The following is a 26921-nucleotide window of genomic DNA, read 5'->3' on the forward strand; positions in this document are numbered from 1 at the left end:
AACACCAAGAGAGCGGCACACAGGGTTCAATGCAGCAGTGCAAGAAATCATGAAGGGATGAAGCCTAATCTTGTGTAATAGTGGATAGCTAATTGATGGATTTGGATGGAAAGTTTCTCTTTAAAACCCTGTCACATGGTTCTCTTGACAAGATCAAAGTTATCTGCCGTTACTGTTGATGTGAGCTGCGTTATATAGAAATCATATGCTAGCAAAAGCATCCGGCTGATGCACAGATCCCAACGTCTGGACAGTTAAAATGTGTCCTGTATCCTGCCTGTTGGGCTTCAAAAAGCTTTCAGCACATTTGTTGATACTCTCATGTTGATAAGATTAGTAAAATATCCCTTTAAGGTGCATTTAGTACATTCATTAAAAGTGAGATTAATCGCGAGTTAACTTTAATTAATCATGATTAAATGTCTTAATCGGATGACTGTGGAGACATTCAGACGTTGGTTGACTCTAAGGTGAAATAACAGAGCACTTAGAATCTAATCTTCTATAGAAACTGATGATTGTTTTAGTCTTTTGATCCGTTTAACCACTAAATGAAAAACCCTGACATCCTAAATGTGGAAAAAGGCAAACAGAAATATGAAGAAATCCTTCCTGCAAAACATTGAGAAAGAATTAGTCAACCACTGAATTCCAGTATTCCCTAAAAGTAGAGTTTCAACACACTAATACACGAGTTCAGGTTAATGATCAACACTCAGGAAAGCAGAGTTTCAGAGTCTTTATTGTGAGAGCTGCTAAAATCACTCAAAATGACTCGTGACAAAGTTTCAGCAACAAAGTCGGGATGTAAAACCAAAATCAGATCCAGAATCAGATGAAATACCATGAAAACAAGTTCTTTCAGCTTAAATGGATGTATTTAGCGCTGGACTTTGACTCCGTGTTGTGGATCAGATCATTAAATCAAAACAGAACGGAGGCCATTACAGAAAAATAAGAAAATATTCAACTTTTCATTCGACATTTTAGTAGAATTTGCTTTTCCACACATTCCATAAATGTGCCTCTATTTGATGATCAGTTTGGAAATGAAGGCAAACACAGAATTTTATCAAATGTTTCTTCGCTGTGTAAATCAGAGGATTAAGGTTCACATTCCTGAGTGAATGAGTTCATTATTCAGTTAGAGGTTAAGGTGGAATATAAAGGATCTGTTATTGCCACAAATGAACCATTCATGGAGCACTTTTATCTTTTCAAACATGGACAAAGACAAAGAAATCTTTCCCAAAAGGCAGGATTCATCATCTCACTATTGGCTCCATGTTGCAAATGTTTTGGACTGATGTTTAATTTCTATCTAAAGATCTTTTCCTGCAGATGAATAAAAACCAAGTGGGTTTTTATCCAGAAATATATCAGAGAAAGTTTTGCTTTCTTGACTGTTTAAAGGCAAATAACAAGAGTTTTGGCTTGTTTTTTATCCATTTTACAGACAGTAATTTGAGATAATGTGTAAATATTCAATATGTGCTTTTGATCAACAGGTTCAGAAGTTTCTGTAACTTAAAAATAAGTTAAATCCACAACGGTTCACACATAGCGTCCAAATTCAGATGAATGAGCCAAAGTTTGATGAAATGTACCTTTCTCTGCCAGGTGGGAAGTGAACTACCATCTCTGATGAAAGGTGAGTACTTTGCTGCTGCTGCTAGCTAAAAATGTTAGCCAAGGAAGACGATATTAATGGTTTCACCGCTGCTGTGAGTCTCTTTTCATGAGTAGATTTCAGTGATGACTGATGCTCGTCTCTCAGCTCTGCCTGTAGTCAACTGTAGATTTTAACGACTTTCGATTATCTCATCGCTGACAGACAAATATATCAGTATTTTTTAGATGGTATTTTCCTATTTAAGGACATTGATTATAATATAATACATAAACTATAAAAAACTACTCATTTTAAGATATAAATAATGATAAAAAAATCCCTGATTTGTCCTCAAAGTCTAAAAAAAATGATGAGATGTTTGACAAAAGATGCTTAGCAAAGATGAAAGTTTTTTTTTTTTTGTAAAGTCAAAGACGCAATAAACAATTAAAAAAAAGACAAAAATCAGTGAAATTGTAATGAAAAGCATCGTGCTTCAGAGAAAGCCTGAATCACTGGTTCAAGAACATAATGAAAGACTATTCTGTCGTATTATAAACCTGAAAAACTGAAGACACGAACAGACACATAACAGGTTAAAATAACAACTCAAAAACACTGAAATTTAACAATATTCCTTTGTTTTTGTTTTATTGCACCACATGATCACCACCCGTCCATAAAGCCTTTTATTTAGGGTCACTCCTCCTCCTGTAGTGAAGCACACACCGTACAGTAACGCCTCATATGAGGCAAAAAAATGATTATACATACTTAATAACATGCAATTCTATAGAAAAATGTATGACAGATTAAACACAGACACACAGAGGCACTCACATGATCGACTAAATGAAATGAAGAGACCAAAGCCAACAGTTGTGGCAAAGAAAACCGGTAATTTAGAGTTTGGTACCTGAAGGTGAGGCCCATTTGTTTGCCTTGGAAGTCAGAACCTGGAGCTAAGGGTGAGACTACACTCCAGTTGACAGTTTTCTATTTGCAAGTTGTAAGGTTAGCTAACTGACCAAGCTAGCTATTGTTAGCTAAACAGGCGAGTAATGTTGCATTGTGCGTTTAACACCATAGCAACAGTTTCTGAGTTGGAAATCTGACGTCTGCAGGCATTCCAGTTGATTTTTGTTCGAGTTCAAATGGAAAGCACCATTAGCATGATCAGCAACATGCTTATACACTGTAGTATGAGCTGGGAGTATCAGCTGTTTGCGTTTAATCTTTACCGACTATTGAAGCTTTTTGGGGAAGTCAGCTAAAACTAATCAAGAACATGGTGCACAGTTTTCATTGCCACAACTCTTCAGGACTCTGGTCTTTAAGTCCAATTATCATTAAAGTTACCATTACTGCACTTGGTGCCCAAAGTTGTTCAAAAGCAAAATGTCAGATCACACAAAGACCTGGAGAAAAAACTACATCCAAACATTTACAGGCACAAAATACACAGAAAAACAAAGCGAGACACACACATAATTTGGTCTTTAGGTTGATACATTCATTATAGGGGGAAGGCTAACGGCCGCATTGATTCAAGTAGGACTCAGTAAGTGTGTCCTTCGCCCCGACGTTTAAAATGGAAGCAAAGATGTAGTTAAGTTACTTCTGCTGCTGTTTTGTTGTTGTTTAAAGACAAAATTTTGGATTAAAATGTTTCCATAAATCCATCCCTGCTGTGAAACCGCTGCATATTCTTGGTAAACCCATTTTTATCTAACATCAATACTTTTAATACTGACGCCATCTAAATGGTTCAACCCGCATCACGTGGGATGTTTCCATCCAATAATTTGTTGGCGACTGTTTCCATAGAGCTGTTTGGAGATGATAGATTGTGCTTCTTCTTATAATAGTTCATAAAGTCGCTCTTTATATACGCTTTTGATCTCAATAACTATTGGTATATTTAAAGATAATAAACATTGAACAAAATAAACAAAAATAGCCATCTTTCTGCGTTATCCTTCGATTTTTAAAGCTAAATAACAAAAAAGAACATGTGTCAGGATAAAAGTGAAGCCTTCCCTGCTTCCAGGGTGAAGTTAGTTTTAGTTATGTAAATATTTCTCAGAGGCAGAGCTGCTTTGGTGTGAAGAAATCACCTCTTAGTGTAGATAAAGACCACATTCCTTTGGTCAACTCAGGCTTCTGTTTAAAACAGTCGCAGAAGCATGAACAAACAAGAGATTGCTGCTAATGCTGCCTGCTATTCTGAGCCAAATTCACACTAAATCTCATTAAACTATGAGCAGCATTCGTTTCTTTTTGGTTTCTTCTGGGCAGTAGAATCAGCCAACAACACCAAATCTGACAAACTGTGGTTATAAAATCTGGATTTTACTGGAGTTAATGATTTAAGTGACCATGAGGTGACATGTAGTCTTAATGGGCTGATTTTTAGATGAAAAGATGCAAAAAGATGGAAGTTCTGAGCGTGTGCAGAGCTCCCGGGTCCGTCTGAATCCAGTTGAGCTTCTACAAGCAGGAACTGAACCGTGTTGGTCTTTTCAGCCAGACTAACATGTTCACATGCATTTCAAAGGTCCAGTTTTGGTCGGTCTGACACAGTAATTAGTTGTTTCTTTCCGTGTCTCATGTAAACATAAAATAAATCTGTAAAACTGCTTTGAGGGAAAACTTTGACACAGATTTGCACCATTAGCCAACAGCAGACTGTCTTAACTGCCATATCTGGACTTAGAGTTGCTTAACCAGCACAAACCCATAAGAACTCTGCTGGGCTTTCGCCTCCATGACCCTTAAACTCCTCCCATCCCCATGTGACCAACCCGGGGACAATTACTGCCGCAAAGCTGCTCTGCGTTTGAGAAATATTAAGCAACAAATCTCCAGGCTTCTGAACATCGACAACGACTGAAGAGCGACTCATTAGCGGCCTAAATTTTTTCCTTCTGCTGCTAAAAGTGTGCGATTGTAGCCATTTAAGAGCGTAATCTCCTCCAAATGTGCGTATTGCCGCTTGGAATGGGTTTATTACACTGTGTGTGTGTGAGAGTCGTTTGTTTAAGCCACGGTTGGTGAGAAGGCTGCGATTGCACGTGCACAGACCTGTTTCTGTGGCCTGATGCATGAGTAAGAAATGAAAAGGCAAAGAAAATATAAAGCGTGTATATACAGTAGATCCCTGCTGTTGACTTAAATGTTCTAACGAGAGCTTTGTCAGTTTCCACATCACACAGCCTGAAACTTTTCATCACGTTCTTTAAATATCTACATTATTTCTTAAATTATAATCTGCTTTTGTTCCATGATTTGTTTAAATTTATCTCCATTTTCAACAACATTTCTGGGCTTTTTAAGACAAAGAAATGCAAATGAATGAAAGAAAAGGAGATCCAATCACAAATTTATCCTTGTTTTGTTTCCTCTTGGTTCGATATTTTGGTCTAACGAGTGATTTGTGCTTTTCTATCTAATTTTTAAAAAAAAAGTGAACCCTTCAGAGTTAATCTCTCCTTTAAGGACTATAAAAGCGGTTATGATCATGGAGAAGCCTCCAGATCAACCTGATGAATAGCACTGATTGAACCCTTGCTCTGCATCTACCCGTTAAATCTCAGTTTTTAACTGACACACGTTCAAAGGAAGCCCGAGTCTATTTGAGAAGAAGTGCAGGTTAATGTGATCTAATCTCTCCAAGCTGCTGAAAGAATAAATAAAGGATCCTTCTTCCACTCCAGCTGAGCAAACCGCCTCAGTGGGAGTTGTTTTCCAGGATTAGGGGGTGCCGACAGGTGATCCTTTCAGGCTGTTGAGAGCCGCGTGGATCCTGAAGTGCAGCCTGGACTCCATGGAGTAGTCCTTGTAGTTCGTCCTGACAGAGAAAACAAGACTCGCTGAATACCAAAGCAGTTGTGAAACCCTGCCTGACTGCCGCACCTCAGGCAGCTCATGCCTTTAAGCATTGTTGTCATTCCTGACACCTACGAGGTGGACAGGTGTAACAGAGCAGGTTTTATCAGGATATACAGCAGCAGGCAAACACAGTGAGAGATAAGTTCGTCTTTTAAGAAGTGTGTCAGCACAGGAAGGCACACAGAACCGTACGGATGGTAACGACAGTAAATAAAGGCGTATGAGGACATGTAGATAAGAACAGGAGGATATGTTAGAGTATAAATGTGTTATTTAAAAGCAGACGACTAGGTGTGTAGCAGACTGGGTTGCTTGGTGTCTTCTGAGGCTCAGGAACACGTAAAGCTGCAGAAGAAGAACTCACTTGGCATTTTCGATGTACGTGGTGGCCTTGATGATGTCTCCCTGTTGCTTGTACAGCAGACCGAGCTCGTAGAGAGTGAAGGGAATCAGGTAGTGATCGTATCTGATGCGACTCTCACTGTGAACAGACAGGAGATATGATGCCATCCCGCACACCAACGGTGCTTCAACCTGTCTGGGTGCCTCTGTTCTGCGTGTGTGTTACCTGGATAAAACCTGGGTGAAGCACAGCTCGGCCTGCAGCAACCTGCCCAGGTGTTTCAAGCAGAGACCCTTCAACATCTGGACCAGACAGCCGTCATCTGGATGAAACTCTGACGGATCTGAGGGAGGATGGACAGCGAGATAAGCGAGTCACAACTCCAACCTCCTGGGTTAGCATCCAAAGGACATGCTAACACTGTCAAAAGGACATTCTAACAAATGTTAGCATGCTAACCCATGCTAACATTTAATAACCCGTTCAGAGCCCTGTGGGACTCCTGAGTAACTCTAATGACAGAACCAGCAGGACAGTGTTGGCAGTAGCACTGAGGTGTGATGCAGTGCTCACGGGGGTCGCTGCGAAGCTGCTCCTCAGCCTTCTCTATGGTAACCAGCAGAGACTCCGTATAGTCAGATCTTTTCCCGACGATGGTGAAGCCGTTCCAAACATACATCATCTCCTGCAGACGCGGAAAACAGTCACTTAATGCCCGCCTCCATCACACTGAGCCGTTAAATGAGCCGTTAGTAACAGAAACGGGTTGGTACCAGTGCAGGAGTGACCAGGGGGACGGGCTTAGCAGCTTTGTAGCGTCTGGACTTCCTGACTGCAAACTTTTCCGTTGGGATCGACTTTCCCGCCAGACGCTGTTTCAGCCCCTCCACCTGCCTGCAAACACATGCAGACATTCGATACGTCTGACAAACACTCAAGGCCAAAACTGAGTTTTAACTGTCAAAAAACGCTGTGGATGACGAAGTTTTATCAAAATAAGTTAAAAAAATGTCCACTTCCATCGTCTTTGTCTCATTACTATTTTTTCTTCACTGCCACATCATCACAAATGTGTCAAATCTCTTCAATAGACACAAATACACTATAACCCCTCTAAGAATGGGGCCTTCTGGGTAATGTGGTTCTTAAAGTGTACAAAACTAGTATTAAAACAACTGCTACTGACTTCCTCATCTTTCCGAGTTTTCATGGTGGCCTAATGTCTCATTTACCTGAAGAGCTCCACGATGTCCTCCCCTGTCTTCTTCGCCTCCTCCTCCGACATCATGCTTAGGATGGCCGCCTTCTGGTACACGTAGATAGCCTGGAGAGCGTCAGGTTAACGAGACAAAATGAAATGCTAGGACTGTTTACCACACAGCGGTTAAAGGCTGAGTAAAGGGATACGAAGCCACCTCACCTTGGACCAGCGGCTCTCCTTGCACAGCAGGTCAGCGTAGTGATACGCCTGCTGCCACTCCTGCTGGTACGAGTGAGTCCACATCAGCTCCCAGAAACACAGGTGGTGGATCTGCTTCCACTCCTGCTGGCTGCTGATACACTCCTCATACCTGGCCCGAGCCTGAAATCACACAAACAGGCTTGTGAAGGGCAGAGGAGGACCTGGTTCTGGTTCTGATGGAGGTTTCTTCCTGTTAAAAGGAGTTTTTTCTTCCCACAGAGTGCAGCTCAGGACGGGGGATAGGATCAGAGAGAAGTTTTAGCTGCTGGTTTCCTCAGCTCGGCTGCTTTTTTTAATTGGTTCTTTATAAACTGGACTCATTTGAATGTTAATTAACTGAACTGGCTTGAATTGGACTGCTTCTCTGAAGTGCCCCGAGGTGACATTTGTTGTGATTTGGAGTTAAAAGCTGAGCATGTATGTGGCCTTTAAATCACATTATGGGGTCTAAATTAACAAAGGTTTTAATAATAATAATAACACATAATATATAATATATAATAATAATAATACTAATAATAAAGAACGTACGTAATGAAGCAGGATTATGTGATATTTTAAAGTCCAGAGACTGAAAAGTGAGGAAAACTTGAAAATATTTGTGGAAAATGACTGAAGGATGGCGTATACAATAAAATATAAATAAAAATAATAAAAAAATGCTGATAAATAAAAATATAAATGTTAGTAAGTAAAGATAAATTTCAGAATTTAGAATATTTTTGAAAGAATTTTAGATAAATTGGGACATTTTGATCAAGAATAATTGTTGGGAAAATGAAGCATTTCTAATTAAAGACGATGTTTTTAAAAGTTTAAAGTTTGTAAACAGAAGAAAGGATGTTTTATGATTTATTTGATATCGTCCTTATTTCAAGGCCACTTTGAGCTTGTGGTTCAGAACAAAGCCAAACATGCAAACCTTCTCAAAGTTTCCTCGCAGGGTGGCGATTCGAGCCGAGTAGAAGAGAATGATGGAGCCCTGAAAAGAAAAATGATACATGTGTATGTTTTTAATCATTTTGGCATAAGAAAATGAAGGTTTACTGGTTATCTGGTTGACTTACTTTGGGGTATTTTTGTTGGTATGGCTCCAGCAGAGCTTCAGCCTCCACCAGGTTTCCCTCCCCAGTTCCTTATCAAAGAAAACATCCAAACAGGGTTTAACAGGTGAGGTGAGGCTGAAGCGAGCCTATTAAAGCTGAGTTTCTTACCCAGTATCAATGAAACGTAAGTGTGGTAGAAGAGGAGAGTCAGAGCGCTGAGGATCGAACGCAAACTGTGGCTGGAAGCTCCTTCTCTCAGCTGAGACAAGCCGAACCTCTGCAGATAGAAACGGGTCAAAACCAGACTTTCACAGCTGTGTTTCAAGTCTTTGTGGTGTAAAGTTATCAGTTAAAGTTAAAGTTTACAGCTGAGGTTTTAATTTAAAGCCTGGCTGTCAGCTTCGAGATAGAAGAAGTTCTGACCCTGTTTCCTGAGAATCCAATGAACTCCAGCAACCTCAAAATCCTCTGAGGCAGGAGAGACAACATCTGAAAGACACCAAAATCCCTTTATAGTGAAATACTGAAAGCATAACCACACTTTCAACCAGCCGTCGTTTATTATTCTCTAACTGTGCGATAAAGTCTGAATGCATGTTCGCCGATATGCCGATGATATTCCGCTAATTATGGCGAATCAAACACAGAAAAACTGTGGTTGCTACACAACGCTCTCACCATCACCAACTGACCCAACCCCAAAGATCATTTCTGAGTTAGTGAAGTTGAGCCGAAGGCTTCCAGGTGTTTCATCACTTCTTTGAAAACCCACCAGGTTAAAAGATCCAATGCCCAGCTTGACTCCGCCCTCAAACTGTCTGAACGAATCAGACTGTTCGGCCAGGTCCTGAGTGACATTCATCACATTCTGACAATCCCTATTGGACGAGAGGGAAATCTGTCACCATGGGAACATTTTACAATATAATGCAATATAACGATCCTGATTTAGTTTCAACAACACATGTTTCCACCTGTTGGCTTTTGTTTATAACTCCTTTTACAGCTTTTACTTTCGCTGGTGTGTTAAATCACTTACTTGTAGATTTGGTAGCTGGTTCGGATCTTGATGCCTCCTTTGATAAAACTGATCATGTTCTCATCCTGGTACGGTGACATGAAGAGGCAGAGCGTCATTACATCACATTTTACTCAAACAAAAAGTCCTGTGGTCTGCTGCTCTGCTGCACTACGTCACAAGCAAAATGATTCAAACAATTCTTTCCTGTTAAATTACAGTTTTAGGACGATCCAAATGATCATTTCAGGTGTTGAACCTTATCAGCTGATAAAGGCTTAAAGCAACACTGTAAACGTGTGCTCTTTGGCGCCCCCTACAGTCATTAATACAAACCTCTGTATGAGCCCTGCACATGCACAGCCACACACATGAATGTAGAAGAAGAAGCCACAAAAATGTCAAGAAACCACAAACCAAAGTCGTAAACTGCGGCATCTCAGCCTGAAAGTGCTTCGGGGCATTTTCAGACCTGAGAATGTGCAAAACGAAAGTCAGTGTCGTCAGAAGGATACAGTTTTAAGGTTCACACACTTCTTTGGTGTTGCTTTAATGGGATCACAGGAAGGTATGCAAAGTTCAGACTGCGCTTAACCCGGTAAAATCAAGAGCCGAATGACAAAGGATTGTGCAGTTGGACAACAAACTGTGCTTCTGATACAGAATGTGAGATTCAGGGTAAGTTCAGGGTCACCCAGACAATTCTGTGTTTTCCATGAAAACTCACACTTTTATTTATCAAATGAGTTTAAAAATTAATAGAAAATATAGGCAAGATGAAAAAAATACTGATTTTTATGTGAAATATTCATTTTGTTCTTCAATCTTTGCTTTTGTCAAAGAATGCTCCATTTGCAGCATTTACAGCATTGCAGACCTTTGGCATGTAGCTATTAATTTGTGGAGCTAATCTGTAGAAATGCAGACGATTAGCGAACAATGTGCCCTTAGAAGACTGGAGGGAAATGGGCCTCGATGCACCTCTGTAGATGTTTCATTAAAAACCAGACGTTTCCACCTTGAATCGTCATTTACTACATTAAAAATGTATTTCAGTGTATTTCTGATTAATTTAATGTTATTTTCTTTGAAAAAAAAACCAGTGCTTTTCTTTGAAAAATAAGGACATTTCTAAGTAATCCCAAACTTTTGAAATTAATGTATATATTCAGCTAATATATTGTCTTTGATCTAAAACTGAAAACTATGACTGGGAACTTCAGCACAGCCGGACTCCATCGGGACGATTCTTATTAGCATCACTGGCGCCGCTTGATGGCGTCAGATGATGCGTTCAAGACACTCTGCTGCGTCTAACCTCCTCTGCAGCAGATCACAGTCCATGTGAGTTCAGCTGAATTCACTGCAGACGTTGTCTTTAAGTCACTGCAGTTAGAAAAGCAGGATTTTATTAGAGCAGAGCGACCGTTTGGAAGCGCTTTCAGTGACCACTCGGGCGGCCTTTCAGTCCCAGTTTCTGATGCGTTTCTGTCAGTTCAGCTGGATTAATAAACACTCAACTTTGGACCATTTGAATCCAGTTGAGCGTAAACATGCAGGTGTGTGTTAGTTCAATTTTAAGGTTGATTTATACAATATTTTCTCATTTCATGCAAATATTCATATTTCAAAGCAAATGTATTTTTGAAAGTGACTTTAGTGTGAATATAGTGACCTAAGTGACTATAAGGCCAGGAATAAAGCTGCTTTTAAACACAGTCTCGGCTGACTTGTGTATCCTACGTTTGTTTGTGCGCTCGCTCAGCATATTTCTTAATTAATTTGCATGCTGCAACATGTAGGTGAGTGAAAGGGCCAAGTTTGACCAGAGCTCGGGTCATAGGTCAGGTCAAAGTTTCAAAGAGAAGCTCGTGGAGAAAGTCCACCATTATCCGTGTCACAATGTGTCTTTGCTACCTCACAGAGACTAATATTCTTATTAAAACTACGCTGTCAGATTTACACGATGAGAACTGAGGTTAGAACAGAGATGAAAAACAAAGGCAGCAACTCTGACCTGAACGAATGTCAGCGTAGCTTTCTGCAGGAGACACTCAGCATAGCAGATCTCTGCGTGCATCTCCTCTGCAAACACACCAAGCAGCACGGTGACTCGTCTATTTTCTTCTTCTACACGGCTGAACGTCCCGCCAACAGAGCGCCACGCGGGCAGAACACCTACCTTCCTGCAGGTTGGACTGTTTGCTGATCAGACTGGACAAAGAACCGACCACCGAGTTCCTCTTCCTGAACCTGCAGAAACCGTTCAGAGGATTAAAAGTCTTCCCTGCTCTTGTGTAATCAGGGTGAAATGATGCTAAAGTGGAGCTAACAGAAGTGAAATAGCCTGTTGACCTTTAAAAATGGCCGATTACTGAATATCTTTTATTGTTTCTTATCTGTATTTGTTTTAATAAGCAGTCTAATGTCCATTTGAACTGATTCAGAGGGGCCGAAGCTTCAGGTGGGTGTAACTGGCCTAATTCCAGTCCTGCCCTCCATCTTTGTTTGTTTATAAGGACAAAAAAACTTTGAGGAAAGTCTTTTTGGGCCCATTTCAGGCACCAAGAATGAATTTCCTCTGTGACAGACGGACAGGAACCTGTGTTTCCACCATGAAATAAAGTCAAAGTGAGTGCATTTCATCTCCCATCCAAACCGTCTTACCTCTGACAGGTCTGCAACGCCTCCTTGATGGTTGCCATGGCAGTCTGGATATCTCTGTGCTCGAAGGTCATGGCTGCCTGCATCACCAGGATGCTGCTGTAACCCAGAGCGTGGTACATGCTGTCCCTCCACCTGCAGACGGCACAGAGCTGTGCATGAGCAGCATAACCGCACCAGTGTGGTGAAGCAACTTACTCTGGTGGGAGTCACATGACTCAGGACAGAATAAGAGCGTCACATGGTCCCTCACAGCCTATAAAATCAGGTAAAATCAGATTCACTGAGTTTTCTTTAGTGGTTACCATGGTTTCAGGAGGTCCAGTGCTTGAGAAAACTTGTTGTTGAGGACCAGGTTCAGAGCGCAGTGGGTCTCCTGGATGGCGGTCTGCAGGTCCATGTGACAGGCGCTGCACGCACACACAAAGGTAAGGCAACCAATCAGGAAACAGGAAGTGACTCAACCTGAAACAGACTGGCAGGAACTGATGTTCACACAGATCCTCGCTCTGTGCATCTGTGTGTGCACGTCTGTCTGTGCGCGTCTGTGTGTGTGCGTCTGTGTGTGTGCACGTCTGTGTGTGCACGTCTGTGTGTGCACGCCCGTGAGATCTGCTCTGCACAGTGTGTTTTACCATCCCTGTGAGGGCCGGTCATAAACAATCTATGACTCTAAACTTCACCTTAAAACTCGGAAAATACAGGTTTAACCAGGTTTAAGAGCGCATCAGGTGCGCACGTACACACGCACGCACGCACACACGCACACACGCACGCACCTACACACCGTCAGCACAGGAAGCGACTAAAAGTGAGACTTATAAAAAAAACAACAGGAAGTGAAGACGGTCTGCTTGTACTCACGAAGGTATCCGATCAAAGGCGTCTTCGAAGCAGTCCTGAAACACAGAAACGGCGTGATGAGGTCACAGGAAGCATCACCAACCGTCAACAGCTCAAGATTCAACAGTCAGATTATCTTCTTTAATGTTTCCCTGAATTAGGATCCCAAAACTTTAACTTTTTTCCCTATTTTTCAACATTTTGAATGTTTTTTTAATGTTTCTGTTTCTGTATTTATCAGACGCTTTTATCCAAAGCGACTTACAAATTAAGATATAACAGCTGTATAAAAAGCTAACAATAAGCTCCATAGAAGGAACCCAGGAGTCCGACTCTGTCAGAGGGGACAGAGTAGAGATAGGGTGCAGGCATAGAAGGAAGAGCAGAAAGATAAAGTGCAGAGATAGAGGGGGGAGGGAAGTACAAGGTAAGTGCTGGGATAGGAGATGCTCTCTGAAGAGCTGGGTTTTCAGGAGCTTCTTGAAGATAGACAGGGACGCCCCTGTTCTGGTAGCGCTCGGTAGGTCATTCCACCATCGTGGGACGACACATGAACAGAGTTTGGATTGTCTTAGGCGTGGTGTAGGAGCTGCTAGACGACAATCCTGGGACCAACGGAGGGACCCAGTTGGGACATAAGCCTTTGCAAGAGCATCCAAGCAGATGGAGCCGTTCCATTAAGCTCTTTGTAGCTAACATCAGGGACTTGGATCTGATGCGGGCGGCTAAGGGCAGCCAGAGGAGCTCAATGAACAGAGGGGGGACGTGTTCTTTTAGGCTGATCCAAGACCAGACGCACCGCCGCGTTCTGGACCATCTGCAGAGGTTTCACAGGCTGGAGACCAGTTAGGAGACCAGTTAGGAGACCAGTTAGGAGACCAGTTAGGAAACCAGTTAGGAAACCAGTTAGGAGACCAGTTAGGAAACTAGTTAGGAGACCAGTTAGGAAACCAGTTAGGAGACCAGTTAGGAAACCAGTTAGGAAACCAGTTAGGAGACCAGTTAGGAGAGCAGTTAGGAAACCAGTTAGGAGACCAGTTAGGAAACCAGTTAGGAAACCAGTTAGGAGACCATTTAGGAGACCGGTTAGGAGACCAGTTAGGAGACCAGTTAGGAGACCAGTTAGGAGAGCAGTTAGGAGACCGGTTAGGAGACCAGTTAGGAGAGCATTGCAGTACTCCAGGCGGGAGATGAACCATGGCCTTTTCTGTTCCTGAAGGGCTGAAAGCTGATTTTTGTTATTCCACACTTTGTTTTTACATCAGCATGAAGGCGGGATTCCAAACATATTCCAGGATTCCTCCTTAATTCTAAGACTCATTTCAGCCTCTTTGAGTATTTTTCCTTTTTAAAGATCACCCACTATATGTTCCACAGTGATTCCTGACTTTAACCGGCTGTTTTCCAGATTTATTCCTACACTTCAGTTCTGGGGCAGTTGCAGGATTTATTCCAAAGCATTTAAGACCAATAAGGCTGATTACACTTCACTGATTATTCCAGAATTATACATCACATTTAAAAGAAATTTGCCCATTTTAGCAACTTTTAGCAACATTTTCCTGATTTTTTGTGATCCTTCACATTTATTTTCTCATATCTGTTCTGTATTCTGGACTTTTCTCAGATATTCCCAGGTTTACAGAGCATTTTTCATCACATAATATCGCGTCTTTTTTGTCTTTGAGAGTCCTGCAGATTTTTAGTTTTATTCTAAATTTCTCAGCTTCGGCAGAGATTTTTGTGCCTTTTCAAAGTATTTCTGGATTTTAAATGTTATTCCCAACTTTGTTGTCATGGTTATTATTAACTTTTTCCTTTTGTCGCTGATTTCTCATCTTTATTTTGGAGGTTTTGGTCCAATTTGAACCTTTTTCTGGGTAAAACACTGAAATCACTGTGTCCCAGGCGGCTTTTTTTGAGCCAGATTTCATGTTAAACCTTCTGGTCGAGCTGAGCTGGATCAAACTAACACTGTAATGTGAGTAAAAGAAATATCAATGCAGTACTCAAACAAACCGAGTAAAGACGTATTTCACAGCGGCAGCTGCTGATTGGTTCTTTAAGATCTGCTTTTTCTCCAACATGAGGGCTTTAAACCATCAGCATTGACTGATCAGTGGTATTGAGCCCTAAAACCAGGTGGGAACAGTGTTCCACTTCATGTTTCTGATTAAAATCTGAAAGAAAAAACCACATCAGAGGACGTTAAACTGAATCTTTTCCATTTTCTGGCAGCTTTACCAAATCCTTCTCCGACCTTCAGCTCAACCTTCATTGAAACAATGCCCCCCTAAAGGAGCCGACTGCCCACAGCACGACTTTGTACACAGATCGGTGTCCTCAGAGCACGAGTTAAACTCTCACAGACTGTGTTTGGAGCCTCAGTAACAGGCTAATAATAGCAGCCCAGTGGCTCCTTACATAACAGCATCCAGCTGCAGCTGAGCTCCACAGAGTAACTCTGGCTGCAGGCTGCAGCTACCGAGCCTCAGCTCTGTGTCCCACAAAGACTCGGAGCTGAAGGAATCATTGATCTTATATCTAAAAATGGGATATTGATCTGTGCAGTGCGTACACAATGTTTCCATCTGTGTGGACGTATTCAGCTACAATAACTGCAGCTGAGGTTGTCTTTACCCAGAACTGAGTCTATGAGGCACAAACTACTATGAATCTGACAAATAAAACAGCAAAATAACATAAAACACCTAAAAAAGGCACACAGCTGCAACACGGAGACACAGATCAACAGTAAGGTGACTAAGAATGGCTGAATGTTTCCAAAAAAGATAACTTTATGAAGAAATAACAGCTACAAAAACACAATGTGACTGGAAATATGCAGGGAATAAGTTCAGATCCAAGATTATTCCAAGAAGTAGTAAAATCACCACAAATATCCACAAAACCGAAGCCAAAACACAGAAATATTTCCACAGGAAACACAAAATGACCACAAAGAGCCAGAAAATTACGAGAGAAAGACAAAATGATCACAAAAAGCTAGAAAATTACGAGAGAAAGACACAAAATCTTCTCAAAACAACCCAAAGTTACTAAAAAATAGTATGTGAACACAACAAAGACACGCTTAGATTCACCACAAAAGACACAAAATGAATAAAAACCAAAAGAAAATAACTAAAAGTGCTTCAAATGAGTAAAAACCACAACAAAAACCCACAAAATAAATGCAAAGAGACATAACATAATAATTAAAAACTGTCCTCGTGGTGAAAAACGAGTTGTTAAGAAAAGTGTTTATTCCTCTAATTAAAGTCAGGAAGTTGGTGTTTTACACCCTAAAATGATCAGGATGTTCACAGTCAGCAGAATATTCTCAGGCTCGTTAATAATAACCATGTGAACCCGAACAGACGCCGTCGTTGGCCCACCTCCCATCCAAGCAGATGCTCCCCGTCACACTCCGTCAGTGTTTCTGTCTGTTCGCAGCGTTCCACAGATAAACACCAGCAGCTCCTGCTGCGACTGTGTTATTACAGACCGATGCTGCTCAACCGGCCCGTCCGGCACGTTCAAGCACAACACGAGCTTCAGCTCACAAGAGAGGCAACACGGCTTCACTTCCAGAGCCGCAGGGCTGAGACGAGGCTGCCTGAAACCATTTATGTGTCCGTGTCATCATGAGGATTTTAGAGGGAATCGTGTCGTTTCTGCCAGGATTTTCATTTCCAGGTTAAAATAATCATCAAATCAGGGCCTACAAACAGTAAAACTGAGACCCGGTCACTCATCAGCAAACTGATAACTCAAAACTGGGTAAAAACTGGGTGAAACTGGGTGAAACTGAGTGAAACTGAGTGAAACTGAGTGAAAAACTGGGTGAAACTGGGTGAAATTGAGTGAAACTGGGTAAAAACTGGGTGAAACTGGGTGAAACTGGGTGAAACTGGGTGAAATTGAGTGAAATTGAGTGAAACTGGGTAAAAACTGTGTGAAACTGAGTGAAAAACTGGGTGAAACTGGGTGAAATTGAGTGAAACTGGGTAAAAACTGGGTGAAACTGGGTGAAACTGGGTGAAATTGAGTGAAATTGAGTGAAACTGGGTAAAAACTGGGTGAAATTGAGTGAAATTGAGTGAAACTGGGTAAAAACTGGGTGAAATTGAGTGAAACTGAGTGAAACTGGATGAAAAACTGGGTGACGTGGAACAAGGCGACACCTGAGTATAAAGTTACAGACAAGGAGAGTTAGAAGTCAGAGAACTTCTCCGGTGACATCAGCACCTTTATAATCAATTAATCATCGAGTCCCATTTCTAAGCAAACATACACCCACAAAGGGGGCTTCGAAACTCCCAGTGGGGCCCAAACTGCCCCCAAAAGCCTGTAAAACAGTGAGTAAAGTTACTTTAAGGAACCTTGCTGTGCCTCCCCAGTCGCTGTTAAAGGCTCTAAAGTTGATCTTTTGGATTATGTGAGGCCTAAAAACCTTCACACAGGCTTCCCGACACCTTAAATCCTTGATTACTTTTAACCTTTTTCTAATTCAAAGACCCTCAGATGTCACAGTAGACCCATTCATTTCATGCCATGAGCAGCAAGATCTTAAAAGATCCTTAAAACCAACTTACATCTCTCTAAAGCTACCAAATGTTTCCCAGAGAGCTTCTTAAACATACTCACAGATCTCAAAGACCACATTCAACAAGACCAACCTGATGTCCCCCCAAAGAAAGCATGAAAACGACCACAGGAACCTTCAAGATCCTTAACTTAATGACTCCTCAAACCTTCATGGATACTTTGATACCCAATAAACACCCCGAAGGACCTCTGGAACACTCAGAAAATAACAACACAGAGTATTTGGGTGTAAAGATGAACGAATACGAACTGGAGTCCAGTTTAAATGTTAAATCTATATTGGTGCGTTCAGTCCTGGATCAAATAAAATGCCAAAAATCCAGTTGATTAAGGTTTTGATTCAGATTCAAACCAACATTTCTGGACCAGCATCAGAGCAGGTGCAGATAATTGTTAACCCGGCAGAAGTCGCCAGATATGGATACGTACGCAGGCCCACTGTCACTGTTTATGAGGTAAACAGACCGGCGACTAATGCTGACGCAGTTCATCAAACCTGACATCTGGGTATCATTTGGAGTTTATCATTAGGTGGAAAGAACATTTGACAAAAGACTGCAGCATGAAATTAAGTTCTGTGGTTTTACAGTCAAATGGAGGGACGTCATGGTGAATTCCTGGATGCTAGTATAACAATGCTAATATAACAATGCTAATATAACAATGCTAGCATAACAATGCTATCTTAACAATGCTAGCATAACAATGATAGCATAACAATGATAGCATAACAATGCTATCTTAACAATGCTAACATAACAGTGCTAAGATAATGCTAGCATAACAATGCTAACATAATAATGCTAGCATAACAATGATAGCATAACAATGCTAATATAACAATGATAGCATAACAATGATAGCATAACAATGCTATCTTAACAATGCTAACATAACAGTGCTAAGATAATGCTAGCATAACAATGCTAACATAACAATGCTAGCATAACAATGCTAACATAACAATGCTAACATAACAATGCTAACATAACAGCTATCACAACTACAACAAAAGATAGAGACACGGTAATAAAGACTTTTACAACCACTACATAGACGCATCTCTGTGGGGTCAAAGGTTATTTACAGTGTCTATTGTTTGATTTATTACAAAAGATTTACAACCTTATCCTGCGGCAAATAGCGACGACTCTGGACTTGCATATCAAACTAAATAATGAAGTAAAACAAAGCTATAAAGAGTCAAAATACTGATTATATCTATTTGAATGTCATTAACCAAAGCTACAATATGTTATGAACCGAGTCAGACTGCACTGAATCAGACTGAAATGTTCTCTATGAAAATGTATTTTCTTGTAATCATGTTGTACCAAATGTAACTGGAAACGTTCCAAATCAAAGATTTAATAATCTCCAGTGGAAAGAACCCATTTCAAATCCTGCTTTAATCTCCAAACCGAACTACAACAGAACTAAAACCTCCTAAAGACATGAAATAATTCTGTAAAACTCTTAACATCGCTTACATAACCTGCAAAACCTTTAACCCCATAAAGTCCTTTATTAGACTCATGTCAAACACTCTTTTAAAGCCTCGTAAAGCAGGATCCAAGCAGGATCAAACATCCCTATAATGCCCCTAAAAACCAAGAAGAGTTTTCAGTGACTCATCAAAGATCCGATCTACACAACCTGAGAGCTGTTGAGGACTTTAAATTAAACCTAATTACAGTCTCAGGCGCCTCGAGGCTGTGCTTCGAGGGCAAATGAAACAAGAAAAAGAAGAAAACCGTTCTTTTCCCAGAGGGATCTGTAGAAACCCGTCCCTCTACTACCTCTCACACAACCAGAATCGCCTAAAGGACCCAAATGATCCTTTTATTGACCAAGCAACAACTTCCAAGCATTCAGAGGCAACTTTTACACCCTTAAAGGAATCCCTACAAGCCCTGAAATAACCTTAAAGCAAAGACACTGAAAAGCTGCAGCCTGCTGAAGAACCCTTTATAGAGTCCTTCAGTGACATTTCAACGATGCTTTAAACCAACACTGGGGTCATTTGAACCTTCAGAGGAATTCCCGGGAACTTCTCATTGACCTCGTGACCTCAGACTATTCTTAACACATTTAGCATCTTTGGGACCATTCACCAAACCCTCATCAATGCCCATCCAGGGTCCTCAGAGCTTATAAAAGCCTCCCTGGATCCAGTCTGAGCACAAATGTAGCTTCAGACCAGTCCAGAAAACTCTCACATACGCCCTTAACTTGATTCCAGTGGTTTACCGTGACCTTTAACCTGCAGAGGCAACAGAAAGTCCATCTGAGGAGGGGCAGACAGGGGTCTCCTTGTTCTTTCTGCTAAAACACCAACTGGATTCATCACCTGAAGTTTTCTGTGCTGTAGCTGGACTTCAGTTACTCTTATTAGCTGCTTGGGGGAAAAATATTGCAACAGAAGCAGATATTTTTAGTTTAACTCCCAGTACATCAGCTTTTAAATGCAACAGAACCTAAAGGTACAACACAATCCTTTTATACTCTTTGTCTGTTAATGTTGACATACTTTTAACTTAGAAAACTCTTATATCTGCACCAAAAATCAATATAATCCCTAAAAATTAAGCTATTTCTTTTTCTTCTAAACCATTTTCATCGAGCCTCTTCATGAAACCAGATCTAAAACTAGAGATTTATGAAGTGAGCCCTGACTTCCCGTATTGTCAAATATCTCTACATGTGAGTGACAATTTGGTGGCAATTAAATTAGATTTAGAGATAAACTAAATTGTGAAATACTCCACACAGGGAACACATTTTAATGCATTCAGCTGAGCTGCTGAACAATCAGCACAAGCCTATCAAAATGGAGATATTCTTTGTTTGCTGTATTAATTCCTGGTATTGTTGACATTCCAGTCGTGCCTTTCGGTCATTGCACCGAGTGGTGGAATTAGCTTCAGTTCCCGTATTAACAAAGGGTCAAAAGTCACAGCAAAAACACCTGACCGACTGACTGGATGCTGTCAGTTGTGTTTGTGTGCCTGTCTGTCTGTTTGGGTTACTCACCTCAGGCTGCAGCAGGAAGAACCTTCCTCTGAGTGTCTTAGAAACAAGGCTCGTCTCACATTCCTCTGAACTTAAACAAAGTCAGCTGAGTTTATCTGAAATTAGATGAGTTAGACTGAAAATGGGCTGACAGAGGAGCGTTTGTGAGCTCGGGTGGGAAGACGACCGGCTGAGGCATGACGCAGGACTTCTACCACTCAAATCCAGCCCACTTCAGCTTCCTGAGTGTCTGCTGAACAAAGAAATCGAGCTAAGCGTAGTTCCTACACTGGCCTGCCGTGCACAGGTAAAGAAGATACCAAGGAAGCGTTATTTGTGATGAGAACATTCCTGCTAAACCCTCCTCAGACACCGGTTATACTTTTCATGTCTCTGTAGCTCCAGAACAATTCCCTTCATCGACCCGAACGACCTTCAGAGCTCCAGCAAATATCTGATAAAGCCTCTTAAAAACACCTTCAGAGACAGTTAAATCCAATGAAACATCCGTAAGCGGCAGCACCGCCACCTCCTGCGTTGGTTTGTGCACTTCCTCAGAAACTGAATTCACAAGCCGCAATATGTGGGTGACCAGTAGCGGCAGTGTAGGACCAAATTTGACCGGATATAGGGTCATAGGGTCAATAGCCCTGAAAATGGCGGGAAGTTTTGAAGACAAGCTCATGGAGAAAGTCCGCAGCTACCCGTATCTTTATGGTGTGCCAACGAGAGATGGTGAGAGATCAGGACTCTCATCGTGTGTCGTCTCGTCTGCCCCCTGGTGGAATCCTTTAGTAACGCAGGCAGGTGTGTGAACGATTTCTCACATTAAGTAAAAAGCACACATATTCCTGTTCTATGTCCACCTCCGAGATGATGGGAGTCCCTGCAGAGGCCAAAAACAAAAGGTCCTTTTGCAAGAAAACATCCTGAAAAACCTAAAAGTTATTTTGTACATGAAGTACAGAAGTTCATTTGGGTGTCGTGGAACCACCTGGAGCAGCGACTGCCCATGTTGTGGTTTCTCTTTGTGTCTCTTTGTGTCTCTTTGTGTCTCTTTGAGTCTCTTTGAGTCTCTTTGAGTCTCTTTGTGTCTCTTTGAGTCTCTTTGAGTCTCTTTGTGTCTCTTTGTGTCTATTTGTGTCTCTTTGTGTCTCTTTGTGTCTCTTTGTGTCTCTTTGTGTCTCTTTGTGTCTCTTTGAGTCTCTTTGTGTCTCTTTGAGTCTCTTTGTGTCTCTTTGAGTCTCTTTGTGTCTCTTTGAGTCTCTTTGTGTCTATTTGTGTCTCTTTGAGTCTCTTTGTGTCTCTTTGTGTCTCTTTGAGTCTCTTTGTGTCTCTTTGTGTCTCTTTGAGTCTCTTTGTGTCTCTTTGAGTCTCTTTGTGTCTCTTTGTAGTAGCTTTCCTTAGTTAGAAACTGGGACTGAAAACCAGCCCATTAAGGCTCACTTAAAGCATCTCCAGACGGTCGCTCTGCTCTAATAAAATCCTGATTTTATAACCACAGCCTCGTCTGACAGAATCACCATAACAGTAACTTCAGCTGCACTCACATGTTCCGTATCTGGACCCAACTGAGCGGGTGCTGATCGTTTTCGGCCCTTTGGATTATATTTGGTTCCTGAAGCTTTTAGTTAATTCTATGTCTGAAGTGTCTTTTGAAGTTTTTCTCATTTACAGTTAATTCTAAGTCTGAAATGTCTTTTTGCCTCTTTTGCACATTTTGTAATTGTTCTGGGTGCCTTAAAAGCCTTTAAGTGTCATTTTGGAGCATTAACTCTTTATCAATGAAGTCGATCTGTGGCTCTATGCTTATTTAGTCATTTTTGGGGCGTTTTGGAACTAATTTTTATGGTTTTTTGTGGTTATTTAATGTCTTTTAGTGGTTGTTCAGCATTTCTTTATGTCCATTTGTGGGTACTTTGGTTAACTTTGCAACTCCTGGAATAATTCTCCAAAAAGAAACATAAACAGTCACTTCAAACCTCCCTGAGGCCCAACATGCCACAGACGTTTGCCCAACAGGCCCGTCCTGTAATCCGTTCATTCAGGGAAGTAAAAGATGGTTCAGGGCAGGTAGTGGGAGGTGATTAAGAGTTCATGTGACAACACTGTGGAGACCTGTGTCCCTAATCCATCACACAGATACATTGAACCTGACAACCAGAACCCTGACAGAACCTTTAACCTCCTTTAACACCTCTGACAAACATCTCCTCCGGCGGGCGCTCCCCTCTGAAACAGGGCGGGTCAGGAGGAGAAACAGGATTGTCTGGAGAATAAAGGTTAAATATTAATGCTGCCAGCTCGCTTTGCATCATGAGCCATAAACCCAGGCAGACTCCCTTTACTCGGACACGTGTGACACCATCTGGGTTACTTTGAATATGAGTAAACACAGAGAAGCAGAGAGCCGTCTTCATGCTCTTCGTACTGAGGGCAGGAGCCTGTGGCTGAAATCAGATCTGTGGTTTACATAAGCCCGGACACACATGCAGACACAGGAAGCGACAGTATCACCCCACTTAAAGCTGATTACACTCTGCAGATGGATAAATACAATAATCAGCTGGCTGCTAACAGCTCACCTGAGCTGGAGGGTTTACACCACGTGTCAAAGAGGAAATATGCAACACATCAGCAGCTGAGGCTGAAATAAAGACAGAATCATGTCAGATGGAGGAGGCTGCAGAAAGCTGGCAGGAATAATGTCCTCCACTGTCTAAAGCAGTTCATCTGGTGTTGGGACGAGTCTCCATGAGGTCACTTTGTGCTCATTTTGAGGCTTTTCCAGTTGTTGTTCATCTTTTTTCTGCTTTATTGTCCGTTTTCAGTTTTTTTCTGTAGTTGTTTTCAGAGTTTCGGTTGTTTTTTGTGGTTGTTTGTTGAACTTTATGTTAGATTTGTGTTTTACTTTGCCTCTCTGCCCTCGTTTTGAGGTTCTGTTTGGTTGCTCCCAGCACTGAGAGGCCGTTTTCTGTCTCCTTGAATCTCTTTCTGGCTGCCAGCATCTGCTCTGCAGGCCTGTTCAGAAGCTGTAGTGGAAACTATGGAGCTGTACATTTACTGCATATATTAATCTGCTGGGTGTCTTTTCTGTGACCAGGTTTAAACTAAGAATAATGACGATACATCTATCTTTAAACAGGAGAGAAATCGGACATATTAAGGTTAAACTTGTGTTTCAGCTCAGCTGAACAGAGGATGAAAGCAGAAGAAACAGAGGAGAGATTATCATCCATAAGAATATAGAGTAAAAGATTAAATGACACCAAAGTGATGCTTCAGCGGGGTTTGTGTAATTCCCTCAGTATCAGTGCACACCTACATAACATGATGGGAGATAAGATGACTAAACTCTTTTCAGGGAACAATAGAGTGCAGCTTGAGTTGCTACGGAAACAAAGACAGGACACAGATGATGACAATCTGTAGCTGATAATAAATGATGCAGCAGAACCAACAACTTAGATGTTGTTCAGTAGGTGCACATCATCACCATAAATGCATTTCAGAATTACTGAGATACATTAAAGAAGAGGGAAGGACGATGATGAATATCGAGAATGAGGGGCTGACGTTATGCCGTTAGGAATCAATAAGAAAATAACTGCGAACCCATTTCTGAGTGCATCCATACGCTGGTCCTGGAAGAGAGATATACAGCTTCATGGCATTTCATAAACATAAATATATGTGTTCTTTCATATCTGCCTTTCGAGGCCGGGACTGACGCACCTTTGATGTCCTGAGTGAAAGTACGGAGGTAGAAGGAGGAGTCGAAGTCAATCTGTGCCTGTAAGGCAGGTGGTAACAGGTGGGAAATGATCCCACCTCCTGGTGCTTTCACACAGGAAGCCGACATCGCAGCACAACACAGTGATGCGGGGCTGATCCGCCTCTGTTGGCGACAGTGGGGGGTTAAAGGACCTGGATAGGGGCTGGATAGTGTAGTGGTATGAATGCCACCTTTTATGTGGGAGATCTGGGTTCAAATCCCCTGCATGAAAGGTATTATCTCCAGTAGGGGTCTTTAGGCAAGACCCCCTTACCCCATCTGCCTATCTGTAAGTCGCTTTGGATAAAAGCGTCTGCTGAATGCATAAAGAAGGCGGGTTTTTGTGCAGATAAATGTATGAAAGAGGCTAGTGTCACCCGGGCCTCTCATCACTTCCCCGACAGACACAGAAACCTGTTGCTGGTCAGGGGATGGTTGTCATGGCAGCACGGTCTCCCTTGGGATAAACTACCCTCCTCGCCCCATAATGCACCGGATGACCCAACATTAGCAATCTGGTGCAGTGGACTCGTCCCTCCTGTGCCTCCAGGTACCCAAACGCTGTTCAATGTACTGACGGAATAAACCCATTGTGTGAATTAACTCAGTTCAGGTCGAACATTTGATATCAAAAGTCAAAATTTAAACTTTTAAAGATGACAGCCTGTGCTGCTCTGCCATACAACTACAGTGGCCCAAAAGGGACAAACCAAACACTGGCTCTATAGACGGGTCATTGTCATCCATTAAAATGACTTTTGCCTTGTAGAGAGAATGTTCTTCAGCCCCAACTATCATTTGAGCTCTAATGAAGTAATATTATTGGCTAAACCAAACCAGGAAGTGTAAAAGTGTTTTATAAAGCTCTGCTAATGGCTGAATGTTACTTAAAACCGTAAAACTGTTGTTTCTGAGGGTCAAACTTGTGCCCCATGCTTGAAAATGCTGTGTGTAACCATGCCAACCACCCCTTCCTTCCACCTTAGGAAGACTTTTTCCATCATTAAGTCCTTCATCTGAAATGGTCATATAGGTCATTTATATAGAGGGGTAATGCGCCTCATATGAGCATTTTCACATCAGATATCACGTCATTCTCAAGTATTTAGTCGAAGAGCCACAAAATCCTCATAAGGAGGAGGAAAAGGTGGTTGGATGGAGCAGCTAAGACCGTATTTTAAACTATGAAACCAACAAATGTTCAGTCAATAAGACGAAAGCACTTCACCAAAACATTTCTGTCACTTCCTGGTTAGGTTTAGGCAAGAAGACGACTTAATTAGGCTTAAAAAGGATAAAACCGAGGGCTAAAATACATTCTTTTTACAATGTGATCCTCATGGACGCCATTTTGCACACTTTATGACAAAAGTTTGTCTCTCTCTGGTTGGTTTTAGAAAATAACATCACTTAGTTAGGGTGACCAATCAAAACTGCTTGGTTAGGGTCAGGAAACTCCTTATTTCCGACATGATCTGATCTCAGTGCTTCTAAAAAGGATGCCAAGTTCAGCACTTTTATTTAAACTTCCCATTTCACATTGTTCACGTGTCGAAATGGTTCGTTTTAGGGTAAAAGTTGCTCATTTGTACTCCTCTGAAGTAGTTATGGTGAAAAATGAGGGTCCTGAAACTGTAGAAACCCGATAATCTCACGGATGTATTTTTCTTATCGGTCACATACAGTTACGTTCGTGACCACTAGAAGTCGCCACCTCACCAAGAGACATATTTATAAACAAATGACCTATTTGGTTGTTTTGATTGGAGGATTTGTTGGTTTTAAGATGATGAGGTCATTTATGATGGTGTTATTCAAATAAAACCCACCTGGGTGACCCTGAACATGATGAAATGGGTGTAAAAATGAATGAATGAATGAATGAATGCAGGCCTGCTGTTATGAAATGTAGAACATCATGTGAGACCCATCAGAAAATGACACTGGCTCAGTGGAGCTGCATTCCTGATGTTTCATGCAGCTTAAAATGAATTAAAACAATAAATTATCAGATATTTTTTCGTTTGTTGGAAGTACGTTTCCCAGAAAAAGGAAACTGGAAACAGATGATGATATGAGGTCATGATAAGAACACGACCGGAACCGCAGAACAGAATGTAACAGCCCAGTTATAGACGGTAAGAAGAGATGAGAGTGAGGACGCGAAGTGTGGAAATGGTGCGTAGGAAAAGAGGAGTAACAGGAGCTTTGAGGAGGCTCAGTGAAACGTGAGAGCGGCGGTCCCACCTCCTCCTCGGCGGCCGCTCCGTTGCCTACGTGGGCCATCTCGGTGCCGTGCGGCCGTCCTCCCTCAGGTCCGCAGGTCGGCCGGGCTCCGCTGCTGCTCTGCCGCCTTCAGGGGAGCCCCGGTCCCATTCCTGTCAGTCCCAGCGGCGTCCTGCTGCAGATCAGCGTCCCCTGCCCAGCTGCCCGCTCGGTCCGGTTCGTCCTTGTGTCGGTCGGACACGGAGCTTTGGCTCTGCTCTCTTCCGTGAAGTGAAAACCCTTCAACGTTTCACACACTGAGAGACACACCGCCCACATCCCCTGTCTCCGCCCACATCTCCCTGTCTCCGCCCACCACAGTGTCAGAGGCGGCCTTTACGCAGCCGCCCTGCACCCCCATCACCGCAGCTTCACCCGC

At 41.9% G+C, this 26921-nt stretch overlaps 1 protein-coding gene across 1 annotated transcript; it reads right to left on the reverse strand.

Moving 5' to 3' along the window:
* Nucleotides 1-2236: 2236 nt before the first annotated feature.
* Nucleotides 2237-26788, reverse strand: LOC140281566 (tetratricopeptide repeat protein 39B). Its single transcript, XM_072376000.1, has 19 exons — nucleotides 26525-26788; nucleotides 12901-12935; nucleotides 12342-12446; nucleotides 12040-12171; nucleotides 11555-11625; nucleotides 11390-11457; nucleotides 9394-9458; nucleotides 9127-9232; nucleotides 8778-8843; nucleotides 8523-8631; nucleotides 8376-8443; nucleotides 8231-8290; nucleotides 7267-7428; nucleotides 7079-7170; nucleotides 6620-6740; nucleotides 6420-6531; nucleotides 6072-6189; nucleotides 5868-5984; nucleotides 2237-5462 (listed from the first exon to the last, which is right to left on the reverse strand). Exons 1-19 carry the CDS (start codon nucleotides 26561-26563, stop codon nucleotides 5366-5368), a joined length of 1743 nt encoding a protein of 580 aa, XP_072232101.1. The 5' UTR covers nucleotides 26564-26788; the 3' UTR covers nucleotides 2237-5365.
* Between the last annotated feature and the right edge of the window lie 133 nt (nucleotides 26789-26921).

This window comes from Leuresthes tenuis, unplaced genomic scaffold (genome assembly GCF_036924035.1).
Source record: "Leuresthes tenuis unplaced genomic scaffold, fLeuTen1.0.hap1 SCAF_22, whole genome shotgun sequence".
NCBI lineage: Eukaryota > Metazoa > Chordata > Actinopteri > Atheriniformes > Atherinopsidae > Leuresthes > Leuresthes tenuis.

What these genes read in the sequence shown, in the direction of transcription:
- LOC140281566 (XM_072376000.1), bottom strand. Translation starts at nt 26,563, where the DNA reads ATGGCCCACGTAGGCAACGGAGCGGCCGCCGAGGAGGAG. An exon ending in CCCTGGTCACTCCTGCACTG is followed by an intron (nt 6,532 to 6,619) that starts GTACCAACCCGT and finishes CCGCGTCTGCAG; the next exon opens with GAGATGATGTATGTTTGGAA. An exon ending in TTCACCCAGGTTTTATCCAG is followed by an intron (nt 5,985 to 6,071) that starts GTAACACACACG and finishes GTCTGTTCACAG; the next exon opens with TGAGAGTCGCATCAGATACG.